At 59.2% G+C, this 21,260-nt stretch overlaps 7 protein-coding genes and 1 long non-coding RNA gene across 14 annotated transcripts in view; 1 reads left to right on the top strand and 7 right to left on the bottom strand.

The window, feature by feature from the left end:
• LOC127478625 (uncharacterized) overlaps positions 1-3,780 on the top strand; it is a 17,876-nt gene extending 14,096 nt beyond the window's left edge. For both annotated transcript variants that reach the window (XR_007907280.1, XR_007907279.1), the window contains exon 3: positions 2,520-3,780. This is a non-coding gene — a long non-coding RNA (uncharacterized LOC127478625). The remainder of the gene's footprint in view (positions 1-2,519) is intronic.
• Positions 1-7,825, bottom strand: part of LOC127478611 (interferon-like) — a 10,422-nt gene extending 2,597 nt beyond the window's left edge. The window contains exons 1-2 of one of the 3 annotated variants that reach the window (XM_051804551.1): positions 6,859-7,825; positions 535-596 (exon numbers count right to left, since the gene is read on the bottom strand). In XM_051804551.1, the coding sequence (XP_051660511.1) occupies positions 7,135-7,749 (615 nt within the window). In that variant the 5' untranslated portion in view covers positions 7,750-7,825 and the 3' untranslated portion in view covers positions 535-596; positions 6,859-7,134. Of the gene's footprint in view, positions 1-534; positions 597-3,664; positions 3,727-6,858 lie in introns of those variants that run through there. The other 2 variants (XM_051804550.1, XM_051804549.1) reach the window with 2 other exon arrangements.
• LOC127478615 (interferon-like) lies at positions 647-1,563 on the bottom strand. Its single transcript, XM_051804559.1, has one exon. It carries the CDS (start codon positions 1,485-1,487, stop codon positions 873-875), a length of 615 nt encoding a protein of 204 aa, XP_051660519.1. The 5' UTR covers positions 1,488-1,563; the 3' UTR covers positions 647-872.
• On the bottom strand, positions 3,665-10,956 carry LOC127478613 (interferon-like). Of its 2 annotated transcripts, none has more exons than XM_051804554.1 (2): positions 9,990-10,956; positions 3,665-3,726 (listed from the first exon to the last, which is right to left on the bottom strand). In XM_051804554.1, exon 1 carries the CDS (start codon positions 10,878-10,880, stop codon positions 10,266-10,268), a length of 615 nt encoding a protein of 204 aa, XP_051660514.1. In that variant the 5' UTR covers positions 10,881-10,956; the 3' UTR covers positions 3,665-3,726; positions 9,990-10,265. The 2 variants fall into 2 exon arrangements, with proteins under 2 accessions (XP_051660514.1, XP_051660516.1); XM_051804556.1 differs by lacking the exon at positions 3,665-3,726 and adding an exon at positions 6,796-6,857.
• On the bottom strand, positions 3,937-4,694 carry LOC127478610 (interferon-like). The gene has a single exon (XM_051804548.1). The coding sequence runs from the start codon at positions 4,616-4,618 to the stop codon at positions 4,004-4,006; it is 615 nt and encodes a 204-aa protein (XP_051660508.1). The 5' UTR covers positions 4,619-4,694; the 3' UTR covers positions 3,937-4,003.
• On the bottom strand, positions 6,796-14,087 carry LOC127478614 (interferon-like). Of its 2 annotated transcripts, none has more exons than XM_051804557.1 (2): positions 13,121-14,087; positions 6,796-6,857 (listed from the first exon to the last, which is right to left on the bottom strand). In XM_051804557.1, the coding sequence occupies exon 1, from the start codon at positions 14,009-14,011 to the stop codon at positions 13,397-13,399; it is 615 nt and encodes a 204-aa protein (XP_051660517.1). In that variant the 5' UTR covers positions 14,012-14,087; the 3' UTR covers positions 6,796-6,857; positions 13,121-13,396. The 2 variants fall into 2 exon arrangements, with proteins under 2 accessions (XP_051660517.1, XP_051660518.1); XM_051804558.1 differs by lacking the exon at positions 6,796-6,857 and adding an exon at positions 9,927-9,988.
• Positions 9,927-20,348, bottom strand: LOC127478612 (interferon-like). 2 transcript variants are annotated; one of them, XM_051804552.1, is made up of 2 exons: positions 19,382-20,348; positions 9,927-9,988 (listed from the first exon to the last, which is right to left on the bottom strand). In XM_051804552.1, the coding sequence occupies exon 1, from the start codon at positions 20,270-20,272 to the stop codon at positions 19,658-19,660; it is 615 nt and encodes a 204-aa protein (XP_051660512.1). In that variant the 5' UTR covers positions 20,273-20,348; the 3' UTR covers positions 9,927-9,988; positions 19,382-19,657. The 2 variants fall into 2 exon arrangements, with proteins under 2 accessions (XP_051660512.1, XP_051660513.1); XM_051804553.1 differs by lacking the exon at positions 9,927-9,988 and adding an exon at positions 13,058-13,119.
• On the bottom strand, positions 16,464-17,141 carry LOC127478621 (interferon-like). The gene has a single exon (XM_051804566.1). It carries the CDS (start codon positions 17,139-17,141, stop codon positions 16,527-16,529), a length of 615 nt encoding a protein of 204 aa, XP_051660526.1. The 3' UTR covers positions 16,464-16,526.
• Positions 20,349-21,260: the final 912 nt, after the last annotated feature.

Below are 21,260 nucleotides of genomic sequence, written 5' to 3' on the forward strand. Positions count from 1 at the left end.
TGCCGTGCTGGCCCTTGTGCTGAGGAAGAGGGAGGAGCTGTTGGGGCCCGTGATGCTGCAGGGCAACGTTGTTGGATGGGGCCAAGGCCATGGTGTGCCTGGAGTAATGGCAAGCGTTTGGCAGTGTCCCTCAGGGCATCGTTGCCTCTTAAGTTGGAGAGGCGTGGCTTGGATGGATGGAGCCCTGGGTGGTTACAGAAGTGGGCAGCTGGGCCAGGCAAAGAATTGTGGGGAAGGGCTCCTTGTGGCCGTGGAGAGCAGTGAGGAGTGGTGTGCCACGTGCAGTTGAGTGAGCTGTGGAGGCGGCTTTGTTGTGGTGCTGTGGAGTGTGGCTGTGTGGCGAAGACATTGGGGATCCGTGTGGAGAGAATGCTAAGCATGGTGGCGTGGAGGAGGGTGGCTGGAGCAGCTGAGCTCCATCAGTGCTTTGCAGCCTTGGTGCATGTGTGATTTTGTGCTTGTGTGGTGTTGTGAAGCCCCTGTGAGTGTCTTTGGAAAGAGGTTGCTGCCAGATGCTCGTTGTGGAGGCGTGAGTGAGAAGAGTGGTGCGAAGGCTGTTTGGCTGAGGGCTCGGTGTAGGTGTCGAGTGGAGGTGACTTCCCCCCATGGCCTGGGGCGGTTGCTGTGCTGCTGAGACCAGAGGCACTGGGAAGGGTTTTGTAAGAGGTCTTTATTTGTTGTGTCGTCAAGAAGTGAATAAATAGATAAATAATTCAATAAATAAAGGGCTGAAAGTCTTTGTGCAAATAAGTAGGGGAGGTTGTGTGAAGAGAAGGCGAGGGGTTGGAGGGTGCGGGTGGGTTGTGTGAGCGGTGTGTGTTGTGTGGGGCGAGGGGAGGCGGGAGGGGAGAGGTGGGTGCGTGTGGTGGGTGTCAGAGGGGTGTTGCGGTGGTGGGTGTGAGTGTGTGTTTGGGGTGTCGTCGTATGGTGCGTGTGAGGTTGTGGAGGTGTTGGAAAGAGGCGCGAGCTTCGAGTCGGACGTGGTCCCAGGCGCAGGCGGTGTGGTTGTGGGCGTGGAGGAAGAGGTGGATGTCCTTGAAGTACTTGTTGATGGTGGTGAGGGGGTTGCGGGGTCCTTTGAAGAGGCGTGCGTTGTCGGGGCGGCATTGCTCGAGGCGGTGGATGTGGTGCTGGAGTTGGTTGAGGAGGCGGTGTCGTGTGTGGGTGTGCCAGTGCTGGGAGGTGCTGTTGTCGCTGAGGGTGTGGAAGAGGTGTTGTAGGATGCGTAGGGCGGCGGCGGCGGCTTGTTGCGGGTGGAGGTTGTTGCGGCGGAGGGTGTCGGGGAAGAAGGGCGGGTTGTGGAGTTGACAGGTGTGCGTTGAGTTGGGAGCCATGTGGTCGAGGAGCTGGAGTTGTTCCCAGGGGAAGGTGTCGTGGTGGGTCCAGAGGTGTTGGCAGGCGAGGGCGGCCATGAGAACGGTGAGCAGGAGCAGAAGCGTCGGGGCGGCGTGGCCCAGGCGGGGCTGTGGGGTGTTGAGCGCAGCCATGGTGTGGCTGTGGGTGGTGTTGGGTGGTGCTGGTGCGGAGGTCGGTGAGGCCGGTTGTTGTTGGTGGTCGGTGTGCTTGGGCTGGTGCCGGGCGTGCGGCTTTATGTGTGGCGTTGTGTTTCCGTTTGTCGCTTTCTGCTTGCGGCGAGTTTCCGTCCGTGGTTTCCAGCTGGGGCTGGTGGGTGTGTTGGTCTGTGGGAAGTGGTTTGTTGTGGTGGCGGCGGTTGTGGAGGGCAGCGTTGGTGGTGCGGTGGGGGAGGTTGTGTGTAGCGGGTGATGGGAGGATGCGAAAGCACTGGGGGAGAGTCTTTGGGGTGAGCTGCGTCGGGGAGGGGCGTTTGGGGTTCCCTGTCAGGTGGAGGGCAGCTGCGGGGCCCGTGTTGCGCATGGGGAGTTTTTTCCGTCGGCAGTGGCCTTGTGGTGGCTGTGGTTGGTTTTCCTTTCCCTTTGTGGTTCTCCTTTGTTTTCCTGTTTGCCCCTGTTTTCCTTTCGTGTTGGGCAGGGATGTGCAGTGATGTCAGTGGTTGGAGCTTGGGGATCCCCCTGTGCAGTGAGGGCGTGGAGGAAGGAAGGGGAAGAATTTTCTCTGGGTGTTGGTGCTGGAGCACTGGCTGTGTTTGTGAATGGCGGTGGCCGAGGTGGCCCGTCTGAAGTTGTTGAGAAGGGGAAAAGACGGCGGGAGGCAAGCTTGAGGAAGAAGGAAAGAGCTTTGCCACTGCTTTTGCCGGCAGTTTTGATCGCCGTCTGTGGTGCCCCCCGTGTGTCCTTGGAGTGAGGTTTTGGTTGTGTTTTGTCTGCCTCTGTGCTTGAGGTGTCTGGAGCGGGAAAGGAGAAAGTGGCCGAGGAAGGGCGTTGCGTTTTGGAATGTCCAGATCCCTGCCGTGGAGCACTGTGCTGTCCCCAGAGGGCTCAGCTGGAGTACCGTGTCCAGTTTGGTCTCCTTCTTAGAGGAGAGATGTGGAGGTGCTGGAGCAGGTGCAGCGTAGGGCTAAGAAGCTGCTGGTGAGGGGATGAGATGACTTTTGTTGAAAGGTTGAAAGGCCGAGGGAGCTGGTGGTGTTGAGCCTGGAGCAGAGAAGTGTATCCTGCAGGCTCCGATGGCTTTCCCCAAAGTCAGGTAGTGTGGGAAAGAAAGGCGGAAGAGAGGAAGTAGAGCCACGCAGGTGTGCGTGTGGCTCTGCTGTCACTGGCATGGTGGAGGCGTGGTGGTGTGGTTGCTGTGTGTGGAGCCTTGGAGTGGAAAGCTTTAGGCTTTTTTGGAAAGAGAGGTTGTGGAGATGAGGAGGGGGTGTCGGTGTCGGCGTGAGTGAGGATGTGGAGGGCGTGGAACTGTGTGTGGGCAAGGATGAGGAGGCGTGCGCTAGTTGGTGGGTGAAGGTTGAAGGGAGGGCAGGGTGAGGGTTTGGTGGCTGCAGGTCTTTTTGCTGGAGGCCACCCCAGCAGGAGGCTGGTGTGGGTTTAGGCCAGTGTAGGCAGATGGGAGCAGCCGCAGGCTCTTGAGGCCTCTTTGTCCTGGGGGATTTCAATTGGCCTGCTACGGGTTGGAGGGAGAAGAGGGCAGGGCAGAGGGAATGGTGGAGGTTCGTGGAATGTGTGAGTGACAAGGTCCTTGTAGAAGCGCTTGGGGTGTCCAGAAGGAGAGGTGCCGTGCTGGCCCTTGTGCTGAGGAAGAGGGAGGAGCTGTTGGGGCCCGTGATGCTGCAGGGCAGCGTTGTTGGATGGGGCCAAGGCCATGGTGTGCCTGGAGTAATGGCAAGCGTTTGGCAGTGTCCCTCAGGGCATCGTTGCCTCTTAAGTTGGAGAGGCGTGGCTTGGATGGATGGAGCCCTGGGTGGTTACAGAAGTGGGCAGCTGGGCCCGGCAAAGAATTGTGGGGAAGGGCTCCTTGTGGCCGTGGAGAGCAGTGAGGAGTGGTGTGCCACGTGCAGTTGAGTGAGCTGTGGAGGCGGCTTTGTTGTGGTGCTGTGGAGTGTGGCTGTGTGGCGAAGACATTGGGGATCTGTGTGAAGAGAATGCTAAGCATGGTGGCGTGGAGGAGGGTGGCTGGAGCAGCTGAGCTCCATCAGTGCTTTGCAGCCTTGGTGCACGTGTGATTTTGTGCTTGTGTGGTGTTGTGAAGCCCCTGTGAGTGTCTTTGGAAAGAGGTTGCTGCCAGATGCTCGTTGTGGAGGCGTGAGTGAGAAGAGTGGTGCGAAGGCTGTTTGGCTGAGGGCTCGGTGTAGGTGTCGAGTGGAGGTGACTTCCCCCCCATGCCCCGGGGCGGTTGCTGTGCTGCTGAGACAAGAGGCACTGGGAAGGGTTTTGTAAGAGGTCTTTATTTGTTGTGTCGTCAAGAAGTGAATAAATAGATAAATAATTCAATAAATAAAGGGCTGAAAGTCTTTGTGCAAATAAGTAGGGGAGGTTGTGTGAAGAGAAGGCGAGGGGTTGGAGGGTGCGGGTGGGTTGTGTGAGCGGTGTGTGTTGTGTGGGGCGAGGGGAGGCGGGAGGGGAGAGGTGGGTGCGTGTGGTGGGTGTCAGAGGGGTGTTGCGGTGGTGGGTGTGAGTGTGTGTTTGGGGTGTCGTCGTATGGTGCGTGTGAGGTTGTGGAGGTGTTGGAAAGAGGCGCGAGCTTCGAGTCGGACGTGGTCCCAGGCGCAGGCGGTGTGGTTGTGGGCGTGGAGGAAGAGGTGGATGTCCTTGAAGTACTTGTTGATGGTGGTGAGGGGGTTGCGGGGTCCTTTGAAGAGGCGTGCGTTGTCGGGGCGGCATTGCTCGAGGCGGTGGATGTGGTGCTGGAGTTGGTTGAGGAGGCGGTGTCGTGTGTGGGTGTGCCAGTGCTGGGAGGTGCTGTTGTCGCTGAGGGTGTGGAAGAGGTGTTGTAGGATGCGTAGGGCGGCGGCGGCGGCTTGTTGCGGGTGGAGGTTGTTGCGGCGGAGGGTGTCGGGGAAGAAGGGCGGGTTGTGGAGTTGACAGGTGTGCGTTGAGTTGGGAGCCATGTGGTCGAGGAGCTGGAGTTGTTCCCAGGGGAAGGTGTCGTGGTGGGTCCAGAGGTGTTGGCAGGCGAGGGCGGCCATGAGAACGGTGAGCAGGAGCAGAAGCGTCGGGGCGGCGTGGCCCAGGCGGGGCTGTGGGGTGTTGAGCGCAGCCATGGTGTGGCTGTGGGTGGTGTTGGGTGGTGCTGGTGCGGAGGTCGGTGAGGCCGGTTGTTGTTGGTGGTCGGTGTGCTTGGGCTGGTGCCGGGCGTGCGGCTTTATGTGTGGCGTTGTGTTTCCGTTTGTCGCTTTCTGCTTGCGGCGAGTTTCCGTCCGTGGTTTCCAGCTGGGGCTGGTGGGTGTGTTGGTCTGTGGGAAGTGGTTTGTTGTGGTGGCGGCGGTTGTGGAGGGCAGCGTTGGTGGTGCGGTGGGGGAGGTTGTGTGTAGCGGGTGATGGGAGGATGCGAAAGCACTGGGGGAGAGTCTTTGGGGTGAGCTGCGTCGGGGAGGGGCGTTTGGGGTTCCCTGTCAGGTGGAGGGCAGCTGCGGGGCCCGTGTTGCGCATGGGGAGTTTTTTCCGTCGGCAGTGGCCTTGTGGTGGCTGTGGTTGGTTTTCCTTTCCCTTTGTGGTTCTCCTTTGTTTTCCTGTTTGCCCCTGTTTTCCTTTCGTGTTGGGCAGGGATGTGCAGTGATGTCAGTGGTTGGAGCTTGGGGATCCCCCTGTGCAGTGAGGGCGTGGAGGAAGGAAGGGGAAGAATTTTCTCTGGGTGTTGGTGCTGGAGCACTGGCTGTGTTTGTGAATGGCGGTGGCCGAGGTGGCCCGTCTGAAGTTGTTGAGAAGGGGAAAAGACGGCGGGAGGCAAGCTTGAGGAAGAAGGAAAGAGCTTTGCCGCTGCTTTTGCCGGCAGTTTTGATCGCCGTCTGTGGTGCCCCCCGTGTGTCCTTGGAGTGAGGTTTTGGTTGTGTTTTGTCTGCCTCTGTGCTTGAGGTGTCTGGAGCGGGAAAGGAGAAAGTGGCCGAGGAAGGGCGTTGCGTTTTGGAATGTCCAGATCCCTGCCGTGGAGCACTGTGCTGTCCCCAGAGGGCTCAGCTGGAGTACCGTGTCCAGTTTGGTCTCCTTCTTAGAGGAGAGATGTGGAGGTGCTGGAGCAGGTGCAGCGTAGGGCTAAGAAGCTGCTGGTGAGGGGATGAGATGACTTTTGTTGAAAGGTTGAAAGGCCGAGGGAGCTGGTGGTGTTGAGCCTGGAGCAGAGAAGTGTATCCTGCAGGCTCCGATGGCTTTCCCCAAAGTCAGGTAGTGTGGGAAAGAAAGGCGGAAGAGAGGAAGTAGAGCCACGCAGGTGTGCGTGTGGCTCTGCTGTCACTGGCATGGTGGAGGCGTGGTGGTGTGGTTGCTGTGTGTGGAGCCTTGGAGTGGAAAGCTTTAGGCTTTTTTGGAAAGAGAGGTTGTGGAGATGAGGAGGGGGTGTCGGTGTCGGCGTGAGTGAGGATGTGGAGGGCGTGGAACTGTGTGTGGGCAAGGATGAGGAGGCGTGCGCTAGTTGGTGGGTGAAGGTTGAAGGGAGGGCAGGGTGAGGGTTTGGTGGCTGCAGGTCTTTTTGCTGGAGGCCACCCCAGCAGGAGGCTGGTGTGGGTTTAGGCCAGTGTAGGCAGATGGGAGCAGCCGCAGGCTCTTGAGGCCTCTTTGTCCTGGGGGATTTCAATTGGCCTGCTTCGGGTTGGAGGGAGAAGAGGGCAGGGCAGAGGGAATGGTGGAGGTTCGTGGAATGTGTGAGTGACAAGGTCCTTGTAGAAGCGCTTGGGGTGTCCAGAAGGAGAGGTGCCGTGCTGGCCCTTGTGCTGAGGAAGAGGGAGGAGCTGTTGGGGCCCGTGATGCTGCAGGGCAGCGTTGTTGGATGGGGCCAAGGCCATGGTGTGCCTGGAGTAATGGCAAGCGTTTGGCAGTGTCCCTCAGGGCATCGTTGCCTCTTAAGTTGGAGAGGCGTGGCTTGGATGGATGGAGCCCTGGGTGGTTACAGAAGTGGGCAGCTGGGCCCGGCAAAGAATTGTGGGGAAGGGCTCCTTGTGGCCGTGGAGAGCAGTGAGGAGTGGTGTGCCACGTGCAGTTGAGTGAGCTGTGGAGGCGGCTTTGTTGTGGTGCTGTGGAGTGTGGCTGTGTGGCGAAGACATTGGGGATCCGTGTGAAGAGAATGCTAAGCATGGTGGCGTGGAGGAGGGTGGCTGGAGCAGCTGAGCTCCATCAGTGCTTTGCAGCCTTGGTGCATGTGTGATTTTGTGCTTGTGTGGTGTTGTGAAGCCCCTGTGAGTGTCTTTGGAAAGAGGTTGCTGCCAGATGCTCGTTGTGGAGGCGTGAGTGAGAAGAGTGGTGCGAAGGCTGTTTGGCTGAGGGCTCGGTGTAGGTGTCGAGTGGAGGTGACTTCCCCCCCATGCCCCGGGGCGGTTGCTGTGCTGCTGAGACAAGAGGCACTGGGAAGGGTTTTGTAAGAGGTCTTTATTTGTTGTGTCGTCAAGAAGTGAATAAATAGATAAATAATTCAATAAATAAAGGGCTGAAAGTCTTTGTGCAAATAAGTAGGGGAGGTTGTGTGAAGAGAAGGCGAGGGGTTGGAGGGTGCGGGTGGGTTGTGTGAGCGGTGTGTGTTGTGTGGGGCGAGGGGAGGCGGGAGGGGAGAGGTGGGTGCGTGTGGTGGGTGTCAGAGGGGTGTTGCGGTGGTGGGTGTGAGTGTGTGTTTGGGGTGTCGTCGTATGGTGCGTGTGAGGTTGTGGAGGTGTTGGAAAGAGGCGCGAGCTTCGAGTCGGACGTGGTCCCAGGCGCAGGCGGTGTGGTTGTGGGCGTGGAGGAAGAGGTGGATGTCCTTGAAGTACTTGTTGATGGTGGTGAGGGGGTTGCGGGGTCCTTTGAAGAGGCGTGCGTTGTCGGGGCGGCATTGCTCGAGGCGGTGGATGTGGTGCTGGAGTTGGTTGAGGAGGCGGTGTCGTGTGTGGGTGTGCCAGTGCTGGGAGGTGCTGTTGTCGCTGAGGGTGTGGAAGAGGTGTTGTAGGATGCGTAGGGCGGCGGCGGCGGCTTGTTGCGGGTGGAGGTTGTTGCGGCGGAGGGTGTCGGGGAAGAAGGGCGGGTTGTGGAGTTGACAGGTGTGCGTTGAGTTGGGAGCCATGTGGTCGAGGAGCTGGAGTTGTTCCCAGGGGAAGGTGTCGTGGTGGGTCCAGAGGTGTTGGCAGGCGAGGGCGGCCATGAGAACGGTGAGCAGGAGCAGAAGCGTCGGGGCGGCGTGGCCCAGGCGGGGCTGTGGGGTGTTGAGCGCAGCCATGGTGTGGCTGTGGGTGGTGTTGGGTGGTGCTGGTGCGGAGGTCGGTGAGGCCGGTTGTTGTTGGTGGTCGGTGTGCTTGGGCTGGTGCCGGGCGTGCGGCTTTATGTGTGGCGTTGTGTTTCCGTTTGTCGCTTTCTGCTTGCGGCGAGTTTCCGTCCGTGGTTTCCAGCTGGGGCTGGTGGGTGTGTTGGTCTGTGGGAAGTGGTTTGTTGTGGTGGCGGCGGTTGTGGAGGGCAGCGTTGGTGGTGCGGTGGGGGAGGTTGTGTGTAGCGGGTGATGGGAGGATGCGAAAGCACTGGGGGAGAGTCTTTGGGGTGAGCTGCGTCGGGGAGGGGCGTTTGGGGTTCCCTGTCAGGTGGAGGGCAGCTGCGGGGCCCGTGTTGAGCATGGGGAGTTTTTTCCGTCGGCAGTGGCCTTGTGGTGGCTGTGGTTGGTTTTCCTTTCCCTTTGTGGTTCTCCTTTGTTTTCCTGTTTGCCCCTGTTTTCCTTTCGTGTTGGGCAGGGATGTGCAGTGATGTCAGTGGTTGGAGCTTGGGGATCCCCCTGTGCAGTGAGGGCGTGGAGGAAGGAAGGGGAAGAATTTTCTCTGGGTGTTGGTGCTGGAGCACTGGCTGTGTTTGTGAATGGCGGTGGCCGAGGTGGCCCGTCTGAAGTTGTTGAGAAGGGGAAAAGACGGCGGGAGGCAAGCTTGAGGAAGAAGGAAAGAGCTTTGCCGCTGCTTTTGCCGGCAGTTTTGATCGCCGTCTGTGGTGCCCCCCGTGTGTCCTTGGAGTGAGGTTTTGGTTGTGTTTTGTCTGCCTCTGTGCTTGAGGTGTCTGGAGCGGGAAAGGAGAAAGTGGCCGAGGAAGGGCGTTGCGTTTTGGAATGTCCAGATCCCTGCCGTGGAGCACTGTGCTGTCCCCAGAGGGCTCAGCTGGAGTACCGTGTCCAGTTTGGTCTCCTTCTTAGAGGAGAGATGTGGAGGTGCTGGAGCAGGTGCAGCGTAGGGCTAAGAAGCTGCTGGTGAGGGGATGAGATGACTTTTGTTGAAAGGTTGAAAGGCCGAGGGAGCTGGTGGTGTTGAGCCTGGAGCAGAGAAGTGTATCCTGCAGGCTCCGATGGCTTTCCCCAAAGTCAGGTAGTGTGGGAAAGAAAGGCGGAAGAGAGGAAGTAGAGCCACGCAGGTGTGCGTGTGGCTCTGCTGTCACTGGCATGGTGGAGGCGTGGTGGTGTGGTTGCTGTGTGTGGAGCCTTGGAGTGGAAAGCTTTAGGCTTTTTTGGAAAGAGAGGTTGTGGAGATGAGGAGGGGGTGTCGGTGTCGGCGTGAGTGAGGATGTGGAGGGCGTGGAACTGTGTGTGGGCAAGGATGAGGAGGCGTGCGCTAGTTGGTGGGTGAAGGTTGAAGGGAGGGCAGGGTGAGGGTTTGGTGGCTGCAGGTCTTTTTGCTGGAGGCCACCCCAGCAGGAGGCTGGTGTGGGTTTAGGCCAGTGTAGGCAGATGGGAGCAGCCGCAGGCTCTTGAGGCCTCTTTGTCCTGGGGGATTTCAATTGGCCTGCTACGGGTTGGAGGGAGAAGAGGGCAGGGCAGAGGGAATGGTGGAGGTTCGTGGAATGTGTGAGTGACAAGGTCCTTGTAGAAGCGCTTGGGGTGTCCAGAAGGAGAGGTGCCGTGCTGGCCCTTGTGCTGAGGAAGAGGGAGGAGCTGTTGGGGCCCGTGATGCTGCAGGGCAGCGTTGTTGGATGGGGCCAAGGCCATGGTGTGCCTGGAGTAATGGCAAGCGTTTGGCAGTGTCCCTCAGGGCATCGTTGCCTCTTAAGTTGGAGAGGCGTGGCTTGGATGGATGGAGCCCTGGGTGGTTACAGAAGTGGGCAGCTGGGCCCGGCAAAGAATTGTGGGGAAGGGCTCCTTGTGACCGTGGAGAGCAGTGAGGAGTGGTGTGCCACGTGCAGTTGAGTGAGCTGTGGAGGCGGCTTTGTTGTGGTGCTGTGGAGTGTGGCTGTGTGGCGAAGACATTGGGGATCCGTGTGAAGAGAATGCTAAGCATGGTGGCGTGGAGGAGGGTGGCTGGAGCAGCTGAGCTCCATCAGTGCTTTGCAGCCTTGGTGCATGTGTGATTTTGTGCTTGTGTGGTGTTGTGAAGCCCCTGTGAGTGTCTTTGGAAAGAGGTTGCTGCCAGATGCTCGTTGTGGAGGCGTGAGTGAGAAGAGTGGTGCGAAGGCTGTTTGGCTGAGGGCTCGGTGTAGGTGTCGAGTGGAGGTGACTTCCCCCCCATGCCCCGGGGCGGTTGCTGTGCTGCTGAGACAAGAGGCACTGGGAAGGGTTTTGTAAGAGGTCTTTATTTGTTGTGTCGTCAAGAAGTGAATAAATAGATAAATAATTCAATAAATAAAGGGCTGAAAGTCTTTGTGCAAATAAGTAGGGGAGGTTGTGTGAAGAGAAGGCGAGGGGTTGGAGGGTGCGGGTGGGTTGTGTGAGCGGTGTGTGTTGTGTGGGGCGAGGGGAGGCGGGAGGGGAGAGGTGGGTGCGTGTGGTGGGTGTCAGAGGGGTGTTGCGGTGGTGGGTGTGAGTGTGTGTTTGGGGTGTCGTCGTATGGTGCGTGTGAGGTTGTGGAGGTGTTGGAAAGAGGCGCGAGCTTCGAGTCGGACGTGGTCCCAGGCGCAGGCGGTGTGGTTGTGGGCGTGGAGGAAGAGGTGGATGTCCTTGAAGTACTTGTTGATGGTGGTGAGGGGGTTGCGGGGTCCTTTGAAGAGGCGTGCGTTGTCGGGGCGGCATTGCTCGAGGCGGTGGATGTGGTGCTGGAGTTGGTTGAGGAGGCGGTGTCGTGTGTGGGTGTGCCAGTGCTGGGAGGTGCTGTTGGCGCTGAGGGTGTGGAAGAGGTGTTGTAGGATGCGTAGGGCGGCGGCGGCGGCTTGTTGCGGGTGGAGGTTGTTGCGGCGGAGGGTGTCGGGGAAGAAGGGCGGGTTGTGGAGTTGACAGGTGTGCGTTGAGTTGGGAGCCATGTGGTCGAGGAGCTGGAGTTGTTCCCAGGGGAAGGTGTCGTGGTGGGTCCAGAGGTGTTGGCAGGCGAGGGCGGCCATGAGAACGGTGAGCAGGAGCAGAAGCGTCGGGGCGGCGTGGCCCAGGCGGGGCTGTGGGGTGTTGAGCGCAGCCATGGTGTGGCTGTGGGTGGTGTTGGGTGGTGCTGGTGCGGAGGTCGGTGAGGCCGGTTGTTGTTGGTGGTCGGTGTGCTTGGGCTGGTGCCGGGCGTGCGGCTTTATGTGTGGCGTTGTGTTTCCGTTTGTCGCTTTCTGCTTGCGGCGAGTTTCCGTCCGTGGTTTCCAGCTGGGGCTGGTGGGTGTGTTGGTCTGTGGGAAGTGGTTTGTTGTGGTGGCGGCGGTTGTGGAGGGCAGCGTTGGTGGTGCGGTGGGGGAGGTTGTGTGTAGCGGGTGATGGGAGGATGCGAAAGCACTGGGGGAGAGTCTTTGGGGTGAGCTGCGTCGGGGAGGGGCGTTTGGGGTTCCCTGTCAGGTGGAGGGCAGCTGCGGGGCCCGTGTTGCGCATGGGGAGTTTTTTCCGTCGGCAGTGGCCTTGTGGTGGCTGTGGTTGGTTTTCCTTTCCCTTTGTGGTTCTCCTTTGTTTTCCTGTTTGCCCCTGTTTTCCTTTCGTGTTGGGCAGGGATGTGCAGTGATGTCAGTGGTTGGAGCTTGGGGATCCCCCTGTGCAGTGAGGGCGTGGAGGAAGGAAGGGGAAGAATTTTCTCTGGGTGTTGGTGCTGGAGCACTGGCTGTGTTTGTGAATGGCGGTGGCCGAGGTGGCCCGTCTGAAGTTGTTGAGAAGGGGAAAAGACGGCGGGAGGCAAGCTTGAGGAAGAAGGAAAGAGCTTTGCCGCTGCTTTTGCCGGCAGTTTTGATCGCCGTCTGTGGTGCCCCCCGTGTGTCCTTGGAGTGAGGTTTTGGTTGTGTTTTGTCTGCCTCTGTGCTTGAGGTGTCTGGAGCGGGAAAGGAGAAAGTGGCCGAGGAAGGGCGTTGCGTTTTGGAATGTCCAGATCCCTGCCGTGGAGCACTGTGCTGTCCCCAGAGGGCTCAGCTGGAGTACCGTGTCCAGTTTGGTCTCCTTCTTAGAGGAGAGATGTGGAGGTGCTGGAGCAGGTGCAGCGTAGGGCTAAGAAGCTGCTGGTGAGGGGATGAGATGACTTTTGTTGAAAGGTTGAAAGGCCGAGGGAGCTGGTGGTGTTGAGCCTGGAGCAGAGAAGTGTATCCTGCAGGCTCCGATGGCTTTCCCCAAAGTCAGGTAGTGTGGGAAAGAAAGGCGGAAGAGAGGAAGTAGAGCCACGCAGGTGTGCGTGTGGCTCTGCTGTCACTGGCATGGTGGAGGCGTGGTGGTGTGGTTGCTGTGTGTGGAGCCTTGGAGTGGAAAGCTTTAGGCTTTTTTGGAAAGAGAGGTTGTGGAGATGAGGAGGGGGTGTCGGTGTCGGCGTGAGTGAGGATGTGGAGGGCGTGGAACTGTGTGTGGGCAAGGATGAGGAGGCGTGCGCTAGTTGGTGGGTGAAGGTTGAAGGGAGGGCAGGGTGAGGGTTTGGTGGCTGCAGGTCTTTTTGCTGGAGGCCACCCCAGCAGGAGGCTGGTGTGGGTTTAGGCCAGTGTAGGCAGATGGGAGCAGCCGCAGGCTCTTGAGGCCTCTTTGTCCTGGGGGATTTCAATTGGCCTGCTACGGGTTGGAGGGAGAAGAGGGCAGGGCAGAGGGAATGGTGGAGGTTCGTGGAATGTGTGAGTGACAAGGTCCTTGTAGAAGCGCTTGGGGTGTCCAGAAGGAGAGGTGCCGTGCTGGCCCTTGTGCTGAGGAAGAGGGAGGAGCTGTTGGGGCCCGTGATGCTGCAGGGCAGCGTTGTTGGATGGGGCCAAGGCCATGGTGTGCCTGGAGTAATGGCAAGCGTTTGGCAGTGTCCCTCAGGGCATCGTTGCCTCTTAAGTTGGAGAGGCGTGGCTTGGATGGATGGAGCCCTGGGTGGTTACAGAAGTGGGCAGCTGGGCCCGGCAAAGAATTGTGGGGAAGGGCTCCTTGTGGCCGTGGAGAGCAGTGAGGAGTGGTGTGCCACGTGCAGTTGAGTGAGCTGTGGAGGCGGCTTTGTTGTGGTGCTGTGGAGTGTGGCTGTGTGGCGAAGACATTGGGGATCCGTGTGAAGAGAATGCTAAGCATGGTGGCGTGGAGGAGGGTGGCTGGAGCAGCTGAGCTCCATCAGTGCTTTGCAGCCTTGGTGCATGTGTGATTTTGTGCTTGTGTGGTGTTGTGAAGCCCCTGTGAGTGTCTTTGGAAAGAGGTTGCTGCCAGATGCTCGTTGTGGAGGCGTGAGTGAGAAGAGTGGTGCGAAGGCTGTTTGGCTGAGGGCTCGGTGTAGGTGTCGAGTGGAGGTGACTTCCCCCCCATGCCCCGGGGCGGTTGCTGTGCTGCTGAGACAAGAGGCACTGGGAAGGGTTTTGTAAGAGGTCTTTATTTGTTGTGTCGTCAAGAAGTGAATAAATAGATAAATAATTCAATAAATAAAGGGCTGAAAGTCTTTGTGCAAATAAGTAGGGGAGGTTGTGTGAAGAGAAGGCGAGGGGTTGGAGGGTGCGGGTGGGTTGTGTGAGCGGTGTGTGTTGTGTGGGGCGAGGGGAGGCGGGAGGGGAGAGGTGGGTGCGTGTGGTGGGTGTCAGAGGGGTGTTGCGGTGGTGGGTGTGAGTGTGTGTTTGGGGTGTCGTCGTATGGTGCGTGTGAGGTTGTGGAGGTGTTGGAAAGAGGCGCGAGCTTCGAGTCGGACGTGGTCCCAGGCGCAGGCGGTGTGGTTGTGGGCGTGGAGGAAGAGGTGGATGTCCTTGAAGTACTTGTTGATGGTGGTGAGGGGGTTGCGGGGTCCTTTGAAGAGGCGTGCGTTGTCGGGGCGGCATTGCTCGAGGCGGTGGATGTGGTGCTGGAGTTGGTTGAGGAGGCGGTGTCGTGTGTGGGTGTGCCAGTGCTGGGAGGTGCTGTTGGCGCTGAGGGTGTGGAAGAGGTGTTGTAGGATGCGTAGGGCGGCGGCGGCGGCTTGTTGCGGGTGGAGGTTGTTGCGGCGGAGGGTGTCGGGGAAGAAGGGCGGGTTGTGGAGTTGACAGGTGTGCGTTGAGTTGGGAGCCATGTGGTCGAGGAGCTGGAGTTGTTCCCAGGGGAAGGTGTCGTGGTGGGTCCAGAGGTGTTGGCAGGCGAGGGCGGCCATGAGAACGGTGAGCAGGAGCAGAAGCGTCGGGGCGGCGTGGCCCAGGCGGGGCTGTGGGGTGTTGAGCGCAGCCATGGTGTGGCTGTGGGTGGTGTTGGGTGGTGCTGGTGCGGAGGTCGGTGAGGCCGGTTGTTGTTGGTGGTCGGTGTGCTTGGGCTGGTGCCGGGCGTGCGGCTTTATGTGTGGCGTTGTGTTTCCGTTTGTCGCTTTCTGCTTGCGGCGAGTTTCCGTCCGTGGTTTCCAGCTGGGGCTGGTGGGTGTGTTGGTCTGTGGGAAGTGGTTTGTTGTGGTGGCGGCGGTTGTGGAGGGCAGCGTTGGTGGTGCGGTGGGGGAGGTTGTGTGTAGCGGGTGATGGGAGGATGCGAAAGCACTGGGGGAGAGTCTTTGGGGTGAGCTGCGTCGGGGAGGGGCGTTTGGGGTTCCCTGTCAGGTGGAGGGCAGCTGCGGGGCCCGTGTTGAGCATGGGGAGTTTTTTCCGTCGGCAGTGGCCTTGTGGTGGCTGTGGTTGGTTTTCCTTTCCCTTTGTGGTTCTCCTTTGTTTTCCTGTTTGCCCCTGTTTTCCTTTCGTGTTGGGCAGGGATGTGCAGTGATGTCAGTGGTTGGAGCTTGGGGATCCCCCTGTGCAGTGAGGGCGTGGAGGAAGGAAGGGGAAGAATTTTCTCTGGGTGTTGGTGCTGGAGCACTGGCTGTGTTTGTGAATGGCGGTGGCCGAGGTGGCCCGTCTGAAGTTGTTGAGAAGGGGAAAAGACGGCGGGAGGCAAGCTTGAGGAAGAAGGAAAGAGCTTTGCCGCTGCTTTTGCCGGCAGTTTTGATCGCCGTCTGTGGTGCCCCCCGTGTGTCCTTGGAGTGAGGTTTTGGTTGTGTTTTGTCTGCCTCTGTGCTTGAGGTGTCTGGAGCGGGAAAGGAGAAAGTGGCCGAGGAAGGGCGTTGCGTTTTGGAATGTCCAGATCCCTGCCGTGGAGCACTGTGCTGTCCCCAGAGGGCTCAGCTGGAGTACCGTGTCCAGTTTGGTCTCCTTCTTAGAGGAGAGATGTGGAGGTGCTGGAGCAGGTGCAGCGTAGGGCTAAGAAGCTGCTGGTGAGGGGATGAGATGACTTTTGTTGAAAGGTTGAAAGGCCGAGGGAGCTGGTGGTGTTGAGCCTGGAGCAGAGAAGTGTATCCTGCAGGCTCCGATGGCTTTCCCCAAAGTCAGGTAGTGTGGGAAAGAAAGGCGGAAGAGAGGAAGTAGAGCCACGCAGGTGTGCGTGTGGCTCTGCTGTCACTGGCATGGTGGAGGCGTGGTGGTGTGGTTGCTGTGTGTGGAGCCTTGGAGTGGAAAGCTTTAGGCTTTTTTGGAAAGAGAGGTTGTGGAGATGAGGAGGGGGTGTCGGTGTCGGCGTGAGTGAGGATGTGGAGGGCGTGGAACTGTGTGTGGGCAAGGATGAGGAGGCGTGCGCTAGTTGGTGGGTGAAGGTTGAAGGGAGGGCAGGGTGAGGGTTTGGTGGCTGCAGGTCTTTTTGCTGGAGGCCACCCCAGCAGGAGGCTGGTGTGGGTTTAGGCCAGTGTAGGCAGATGGGAGCAGCCGCAGGCTCTTGAGGCCTCTTTGTCCTGGGGGATTTCAATTGGCCTGCTACGGGTTGGAGGGAGAAGAGGGCAGGGCAGAGGGAATGGTGGAGGTTCGTGGAATGTGTGAGTGACAAGGTCCTTGTAGAAGCGCTTGGGGTGTCCAGAAGGAGAGGTGCCGTGCTGGCCCTTGTGCTGAGGAAGAGGGAGGAGCTGTTGGGGCCCGTGATGCTGCAGGGCAGCGTTGTTGGATGGGGCCAAGGCCATGGTGTGCCTGGAGTAATGGCAAGCGTTTGGCAGTGTCCCTCAGGGCATCGTTGCCTCTTAAGTTGGAGAGGCGTGGCTTGGATGGATGGAGCCCTGGGTGGTTACAGAAGTGGGCAGCTGGGCCAGGCAAAGAATTGTGGGGAAGGGCTCCTTGTGGCCGTGGAGAGCAGTGAGGAGTGGTGTGCCACGTGCAGTTGAGTGAGCTGTGGAGGCGGCTTTGTTGTGGTGCTGTGGAGTGTGGCTGTGTGGCGAAGACATTGGGGATCCGTGTGAAGAGAATGCTAAGCATGGTGGCGTGGAGGAGGGTGGCTGGAGCAGCTGAGCTCCATCAGTGCTTTGCAGCCTTGGTGCATGTGTGATTTTGTGCTTGTGTGGTGTTGTGAAGCCCCTGTGAGTGTCTTTGGAAAGAGGTTGCTGCCAGATGCTCGTTGTGGAGGCGTGAGTGAGAAGAGTGGTGCGAAGGCTGTTTGGCTGAGGGCTCGGTGTAGGTGTCGAGTGGAGGTGATTTCCCCCCATGGCCCGGGGCGGTTGCTGTGCTGCTGAGACCAGAGGCACTGGGAAGGGTTTTGTAAGAGGTCTTTATTTGTTGTGTCGTCAAGAAGTGAATAAATAGATAAATAATTCAATAAATAAAGGGCTGAAAGTCTTTGTGCAAATAAGTAGGGGAGGTTGTGTGAAGAGAAGGCGAGGGGTTGGAGGGTGTGGGTGGGTTGTGTGAGCGGTGTGTGTTGTGTGGGGCGAGGGGAGGCGGGAGGGGAGAGGTGGGTGCGTGTGGTGGGTGTCAGAGGGGTGTTGCGGTGGTGGGTGTGAGTGTGTGTTTGGGGTGTCGTCGTATGGTGCGTGTGAGGTTGTGGAGGTGTTGGAAAGAGGCGCGAGCTTCGAGTCGGACGTGGTCCCAGGCGCAGGCGGTGTGGTTGTGGGCGTGGAGGAAGAGGTGGATGTCCTTGAAGTACTTGTTGATGGTGGTGAGGGGGTTGCGGGGTCCTTTGAAGAGGCGTGCGTTGTCGGGGCGGCATTGCTCGAGGCGGTGGATGTGGTGCTGGAGTTGGTTGAGGAGGCGGTGTCGTGTGTGGGTGTGCCAGTGCTGGGAGGTGCTGTTGGCGCTGAGGGTGTGGAAGAGGTGTTGTAGGATGCGTAGGGCGGCGGCGGCGGCTTGTTGCGGGTGGAGGTTGTTGCGGCGGAGGGTGTCGGGGAAGAAGGGCGGGTTGTGGAGTTGACAGGTGTGCGTTGAGTTGGGAGCCATGTGGTCGAGGAGCTGGAGTTGTTCCCAGGGGAAGGTGTCGTGGTGGGTCCAGAGGTGTTGGCAGGCGAGGGCGGCCGTGAGAGCGGTGAGCAGGAGCAGAAGCGTCGGGGCGGCGTGGCCCAGGCGGGGCTGTGGGGTGTTGAGCGCAGCCATGGTGTGGCTGTGGGTGGTGTTGGGTGGTGCTGGTGCGGAGGTCGGTGAGGCCGGTTGTTGTTGGTGGTCGGTGTGCTTGGGCTGGTGCCGGGCGTGCGGCTTTATGTGTGGCGTTGTGTTTCCGTTTGTCGCTTTCTGCTTGCGGCGAGTTTCCGTCCGTGGTTTCCAGCTGGGGCTGGTGGGTGTGTTGGTCTGTGGGAAGTGGTTTGTTGTGGTGGCGGCGGTTGTGGAGGGCAGCGTTGGTGGTGCGGTGGGGGAGGTTGTGTGTAGCGGGTGATGGGAGGATGCGAAAGCACTGGGGGAGAGTCTTTGGGGTGAGCTGCGTCGGGGAGGGGCGTTTGGGGTTCCCTGTCAGGTGGAGGGCAGCTGCGGGGCCCGTGTTGCGCATGGGGAGTTTTTTCCGCCGGCAGTGGCCTTGTGGTGGCTGTGGTTGGTTTTCCTTTCCCTTTGTGGTTCTCCTTTGTTTTCCTGTTTGCCCCTGTTTTCCTTTCGTGTTGGGCAGGGATGTGCAGTGATGTCAGTGGTTGGAGCTTGGGGATCCCCCTGTGCAGTGAGGGCGTGGAGGAAGGAAGGGGAAGAATTTTCTCTGGGTGTTGGTGCTGGAGCACTGGCTGTGTTTGTGAATGGCGGTGGCCGAGGTGGCCCGTCTGAAGTTGTTGAGAAGGGGAAAAGACGGCGGGAGGCAAGCTTGAGGAAGAAGGAAAGAGCTTTGCCGCTGCTTTTGCCGGCAGTTTTGATCGCCGTCTGTGGTGCCCCCCGTGTGTCCTTGGAGTGAGGTTTTGGTTGTGTTTTGTCTGCCTCTGTGCTTGAGGTGTCTGGAGCGGGAAAGGAGAAAGTGGCCGAGGAAGGGCGTTGCGTTTTGGAATGTCCAGATCCCTGCCGTGGAGCACTGTGCTGTCCCCAGAGGGCTCAGCTGGAGTACCGTGTCCAGTTTGGTCTCCTTCTTAGAGGAGAGATGTGGAGGTGCTGGAGCAGGTGCAGCGTAGGGCTAAGAAGCTGCTGGTGAGGGGATGAGATGACTTTTGTTGAAAGGTTGAAAGGCCGAGGGAGCTGGTGGTGTTGAGCCTGGAGCAGAGAAGTGTATCCTGCAGGCTCCGATGGCTTTCCCCAAAGTCAGGTAGTGTGGGAAAGAAAGGCGGAAGAGAGGAAGTAGAGCCACGCAGGTGTGCGTGTGGCTCTGCTGTCACTGGCATGGTGGAGGCGTGGTGGTGTGGTTGCTGTGTGTGGAGCCTTGGAGTGGAAAGCTTTAGGCTTTTTTGGAAAGAGAGGTTGTGGAGATGAGGAGGGGGTGTCGGTGTCGGCGTGAGTGAGGATGTGGAGGGCGTGGAACTGTGTGTGGGCAAGGATGAGGAGGCGTGCGCTAGTTGGTGGGTGAAGGTTGAAGGGAGGGCAGGGTGAGGGTTTGGTGGCTGCAGGTCTTTTTGCTGGAGGCCACCCCAGCAGGAGGCTGGTGTGGGTTTAGGCCAGTGTAGGCAGATGGGAGCAGCCGCAGGCTCTTGAGGCCTCTTTGTCCTGGGGGATTTCAATTGGCCTGCTACGGGTTGGAGGGAGAAGAGGGCAGGGCAGAGGGAATGGTGGAGGTTCGTGGAATGTGTGAGTGACAAGGTCCTTGTAGAAGCGCTTGGGGTGTCCAGAAGGAGAGGTGCCGTGCTGGCCCTTGTGCTGAGGAAGAGGGAGGAGCTGTTGGGGCCCGTGATGCTGCAGGGCAGCGTTGTTGGATGGGGCCAAGGCCATGGTGTGCCTGGAGTAATGGCAAGCGTTTGGCAGTGTCCCTCAGGGCATCGTTGCCTCTTAAGTTGGAGAGGCGTGGCTTGGATGGATGGAGCCCTGGGTGGTTACAGAAGTGGGCAGCTGGGCCCGGCAAAGAATTGTGGGGAAGGGCTCCTTGTGACCGTGGAGAGCAGTGAGGAGTGGTGTGCCACGTGCAGTTGAGTGAGCTGTGGAGGCGGCTTTGTTGTGGTGCTGTGGAGTGTGGCTGTGTGGCGAAGACATTGGGGATCCGTGTGAAGAGAATGCTAAGCATGGTGGCGTGGAGGAGGGTGGCTGGAGCAGCTGAGCTCCATCAGTGCTTTGCAGCCTTGGTGCATGTGTGATTTTGTGCTTGTGTGGTGTTGTGAAGCCCCTGTGAGTGTCTTTGGAAAGAGGTTGCTGCCAGATGCTCGTTGTGGAGGCGTGAGTGAGAAGAGTGGTGCGAAGGCTGTTTGGCTGAGGGCTCGGTGTAGGTGTCGAGTGGAGGTGACTTCCCCCCCATGCCCCGGGGCGGTTGCTGTGCTGCTGAGACAAGAGGCACTGGGAAGGGTTTTGTAAGAGGTCTTTATTTGTTGTGTCGTCAAGAAGTGAATAAATAGATAAATAATTCAATAAATAAAGGGCTGAAAGTCTTTGTGCAAATAAGTAGGGGAGGTTGTGTGAAGAGAAGGCGAGGGGTTGGAGGGTGCGGGTGGGTTGTGTGAGCGGTGTGTGTTGTGTGGGGCGAGGGGAGGCGGGAGGGGAGAGGTGGGTGCGTGTGGTGGGTGTCAGAGGGGTGTTGCGGTGGTGGGTGTGAGTGTGTGTTTGGGGTGTCGTCGTATGGTGCGTGTGAGGTTGTGGAGGTGTTGGAAAGAGGCGCGAGCTTCGAGTCGGACGTGGTCCCAGGCGCAGGCGGTGTGGTTGTGGGCGTGGAGGAAGAGGTGGATGTCCTTGAAGTACTTGTTGATGGTGGTGAGGGGGTTGCGGGGTCCTTTGAAGAGGCGTGCGTTGTCGGGGCGGCATTGCTCGAGGCGGTGGATGTGGTGCTGGAGTTGGTTGAGGAGGCGGTGTCGTGTGTGGGTGTGCCAGTGCTGGGAGGTGCTGTTGTCGCTGAGGGTGTGGAAGAGGTGTTGTAGGATGCGTAGGGCGGCGGCGGCGGCTTGTTGCGGGTGGAGGTTGTTGCGGCGGAGGGTGTCGGGGAAGAAGGGCGGGTTGTGGAGTTGACAGGTGTGCGTTGAGTTGGGAGCCATGTGGTCGAGGAGCTGGAGTTGTTCCCAGGGGAAGGTGTCGTGGTGGGTCCAGAGGTGTTGGCAGGCGAGGGCGGCCATGAGAACGGTGAGCAGGAGCAGAAGCGTCGGGGCGGCGTGGCCCAGGCGGGGCTGTGGGGTGTTGAGCGCAGCCATGGTGTGGCTGTGGGTGGTGTTGGGTGGTGCTGGTGCGGAGGTCGGTGAGGCCGGTTGTTGTTGGTGGTCGGTGTGCTTGGGCTGGTGCCGGGCGTGCGGCTTTATGTGTGGCGTTGTGTTTCCGTTTGTCGCTTTCTGCTTGCGGCGAGTTTCCGTCCGTGGTTTCCAGCTGGGGCTGGTGGGTGTGTTGGTCTGTGGGAAGTGGTTTGTTGTGGTGGCGGCGGTTGTGGAGGGCAGCGTTGGTGGTGCGGTGGGGGAGGTTGTGTGTAGCGGGTGATGGGAGGATGCGAAAGCACTGGGGGAGAGTCTTTGGGGTGAGCTGCGTCGGGGAGGGGCGTTTGGGGTTCCCTGTCAGGTGGAGGGCAGCTGCGGGGCCCGTGTTGAGCATGGGGAGTTTTTTCCGTCGGCAGTGGCCTTGTGGTGGCTGTGGTTGGTTTTCCTTTCCCTTTGTGGTTCTCCTTTGTTTTCCTGTTTGCCCCTGTTTTCCTTTCGTGTTGGGCAGGGATGTGCAGTGATGTCAGTGGTTGGAGCTTGGGGATCCCCCTGTGCAGTGAGGGCGTGGAGGAAGGAAGGGGAAGAATTTTCTCTGGGTGTTGGTGCTGGAGCACTGGCTGTGTTTGTGAATGGCGGTGGCCGAGGTGGCCCGTCTGAAGTTGTTGAGAAGGGGAAAAGACGGCGGGAGGCAAGCTTGAGGAAGAAGGAAAGAGCTTTGCCGCTGCTTTTGCCGGCAGTTTTGATCGCCGTCTGTGGTGCCCCCCGTGTGTCCTTGGAGTGAGGTTTTGGTTGTGTTTTGTCTGCCTCTGTGCTTGAGGTGTCTGGAGCGGGAAAGGAGAAAGTGGCCGAGGAAGGGCGTTGCGTTTTGGAATGTCCAGATCCCTGCCGTGGAGCACTGTGCTGTCCCCAGAGGGCTCAGCTGGAGTACCGTGTCCAGTTTGGTCTCCTTCTTAGAGGAGAGATGTGGAGGTGCTGGAGCAGGTGCAGCGTAGGG

The sequence above is a fragment of the Manacus candei genome, unplaced genomic scaffold (assembly GCF_025592945.1).
Source record: "Manacus candei isolate 608988 ecotype Guabito, Panama unplaced genomic scaffold, ASM2559294v1 h1tg000061l, whole genome shotgun sequence".
In the NCBI taxonomy this organism is placed as follows: Eukaryota; Metazoa; Chordata; class Aves; order Passeriformes; family Pipridae; genus Manacus; species Manacus candei.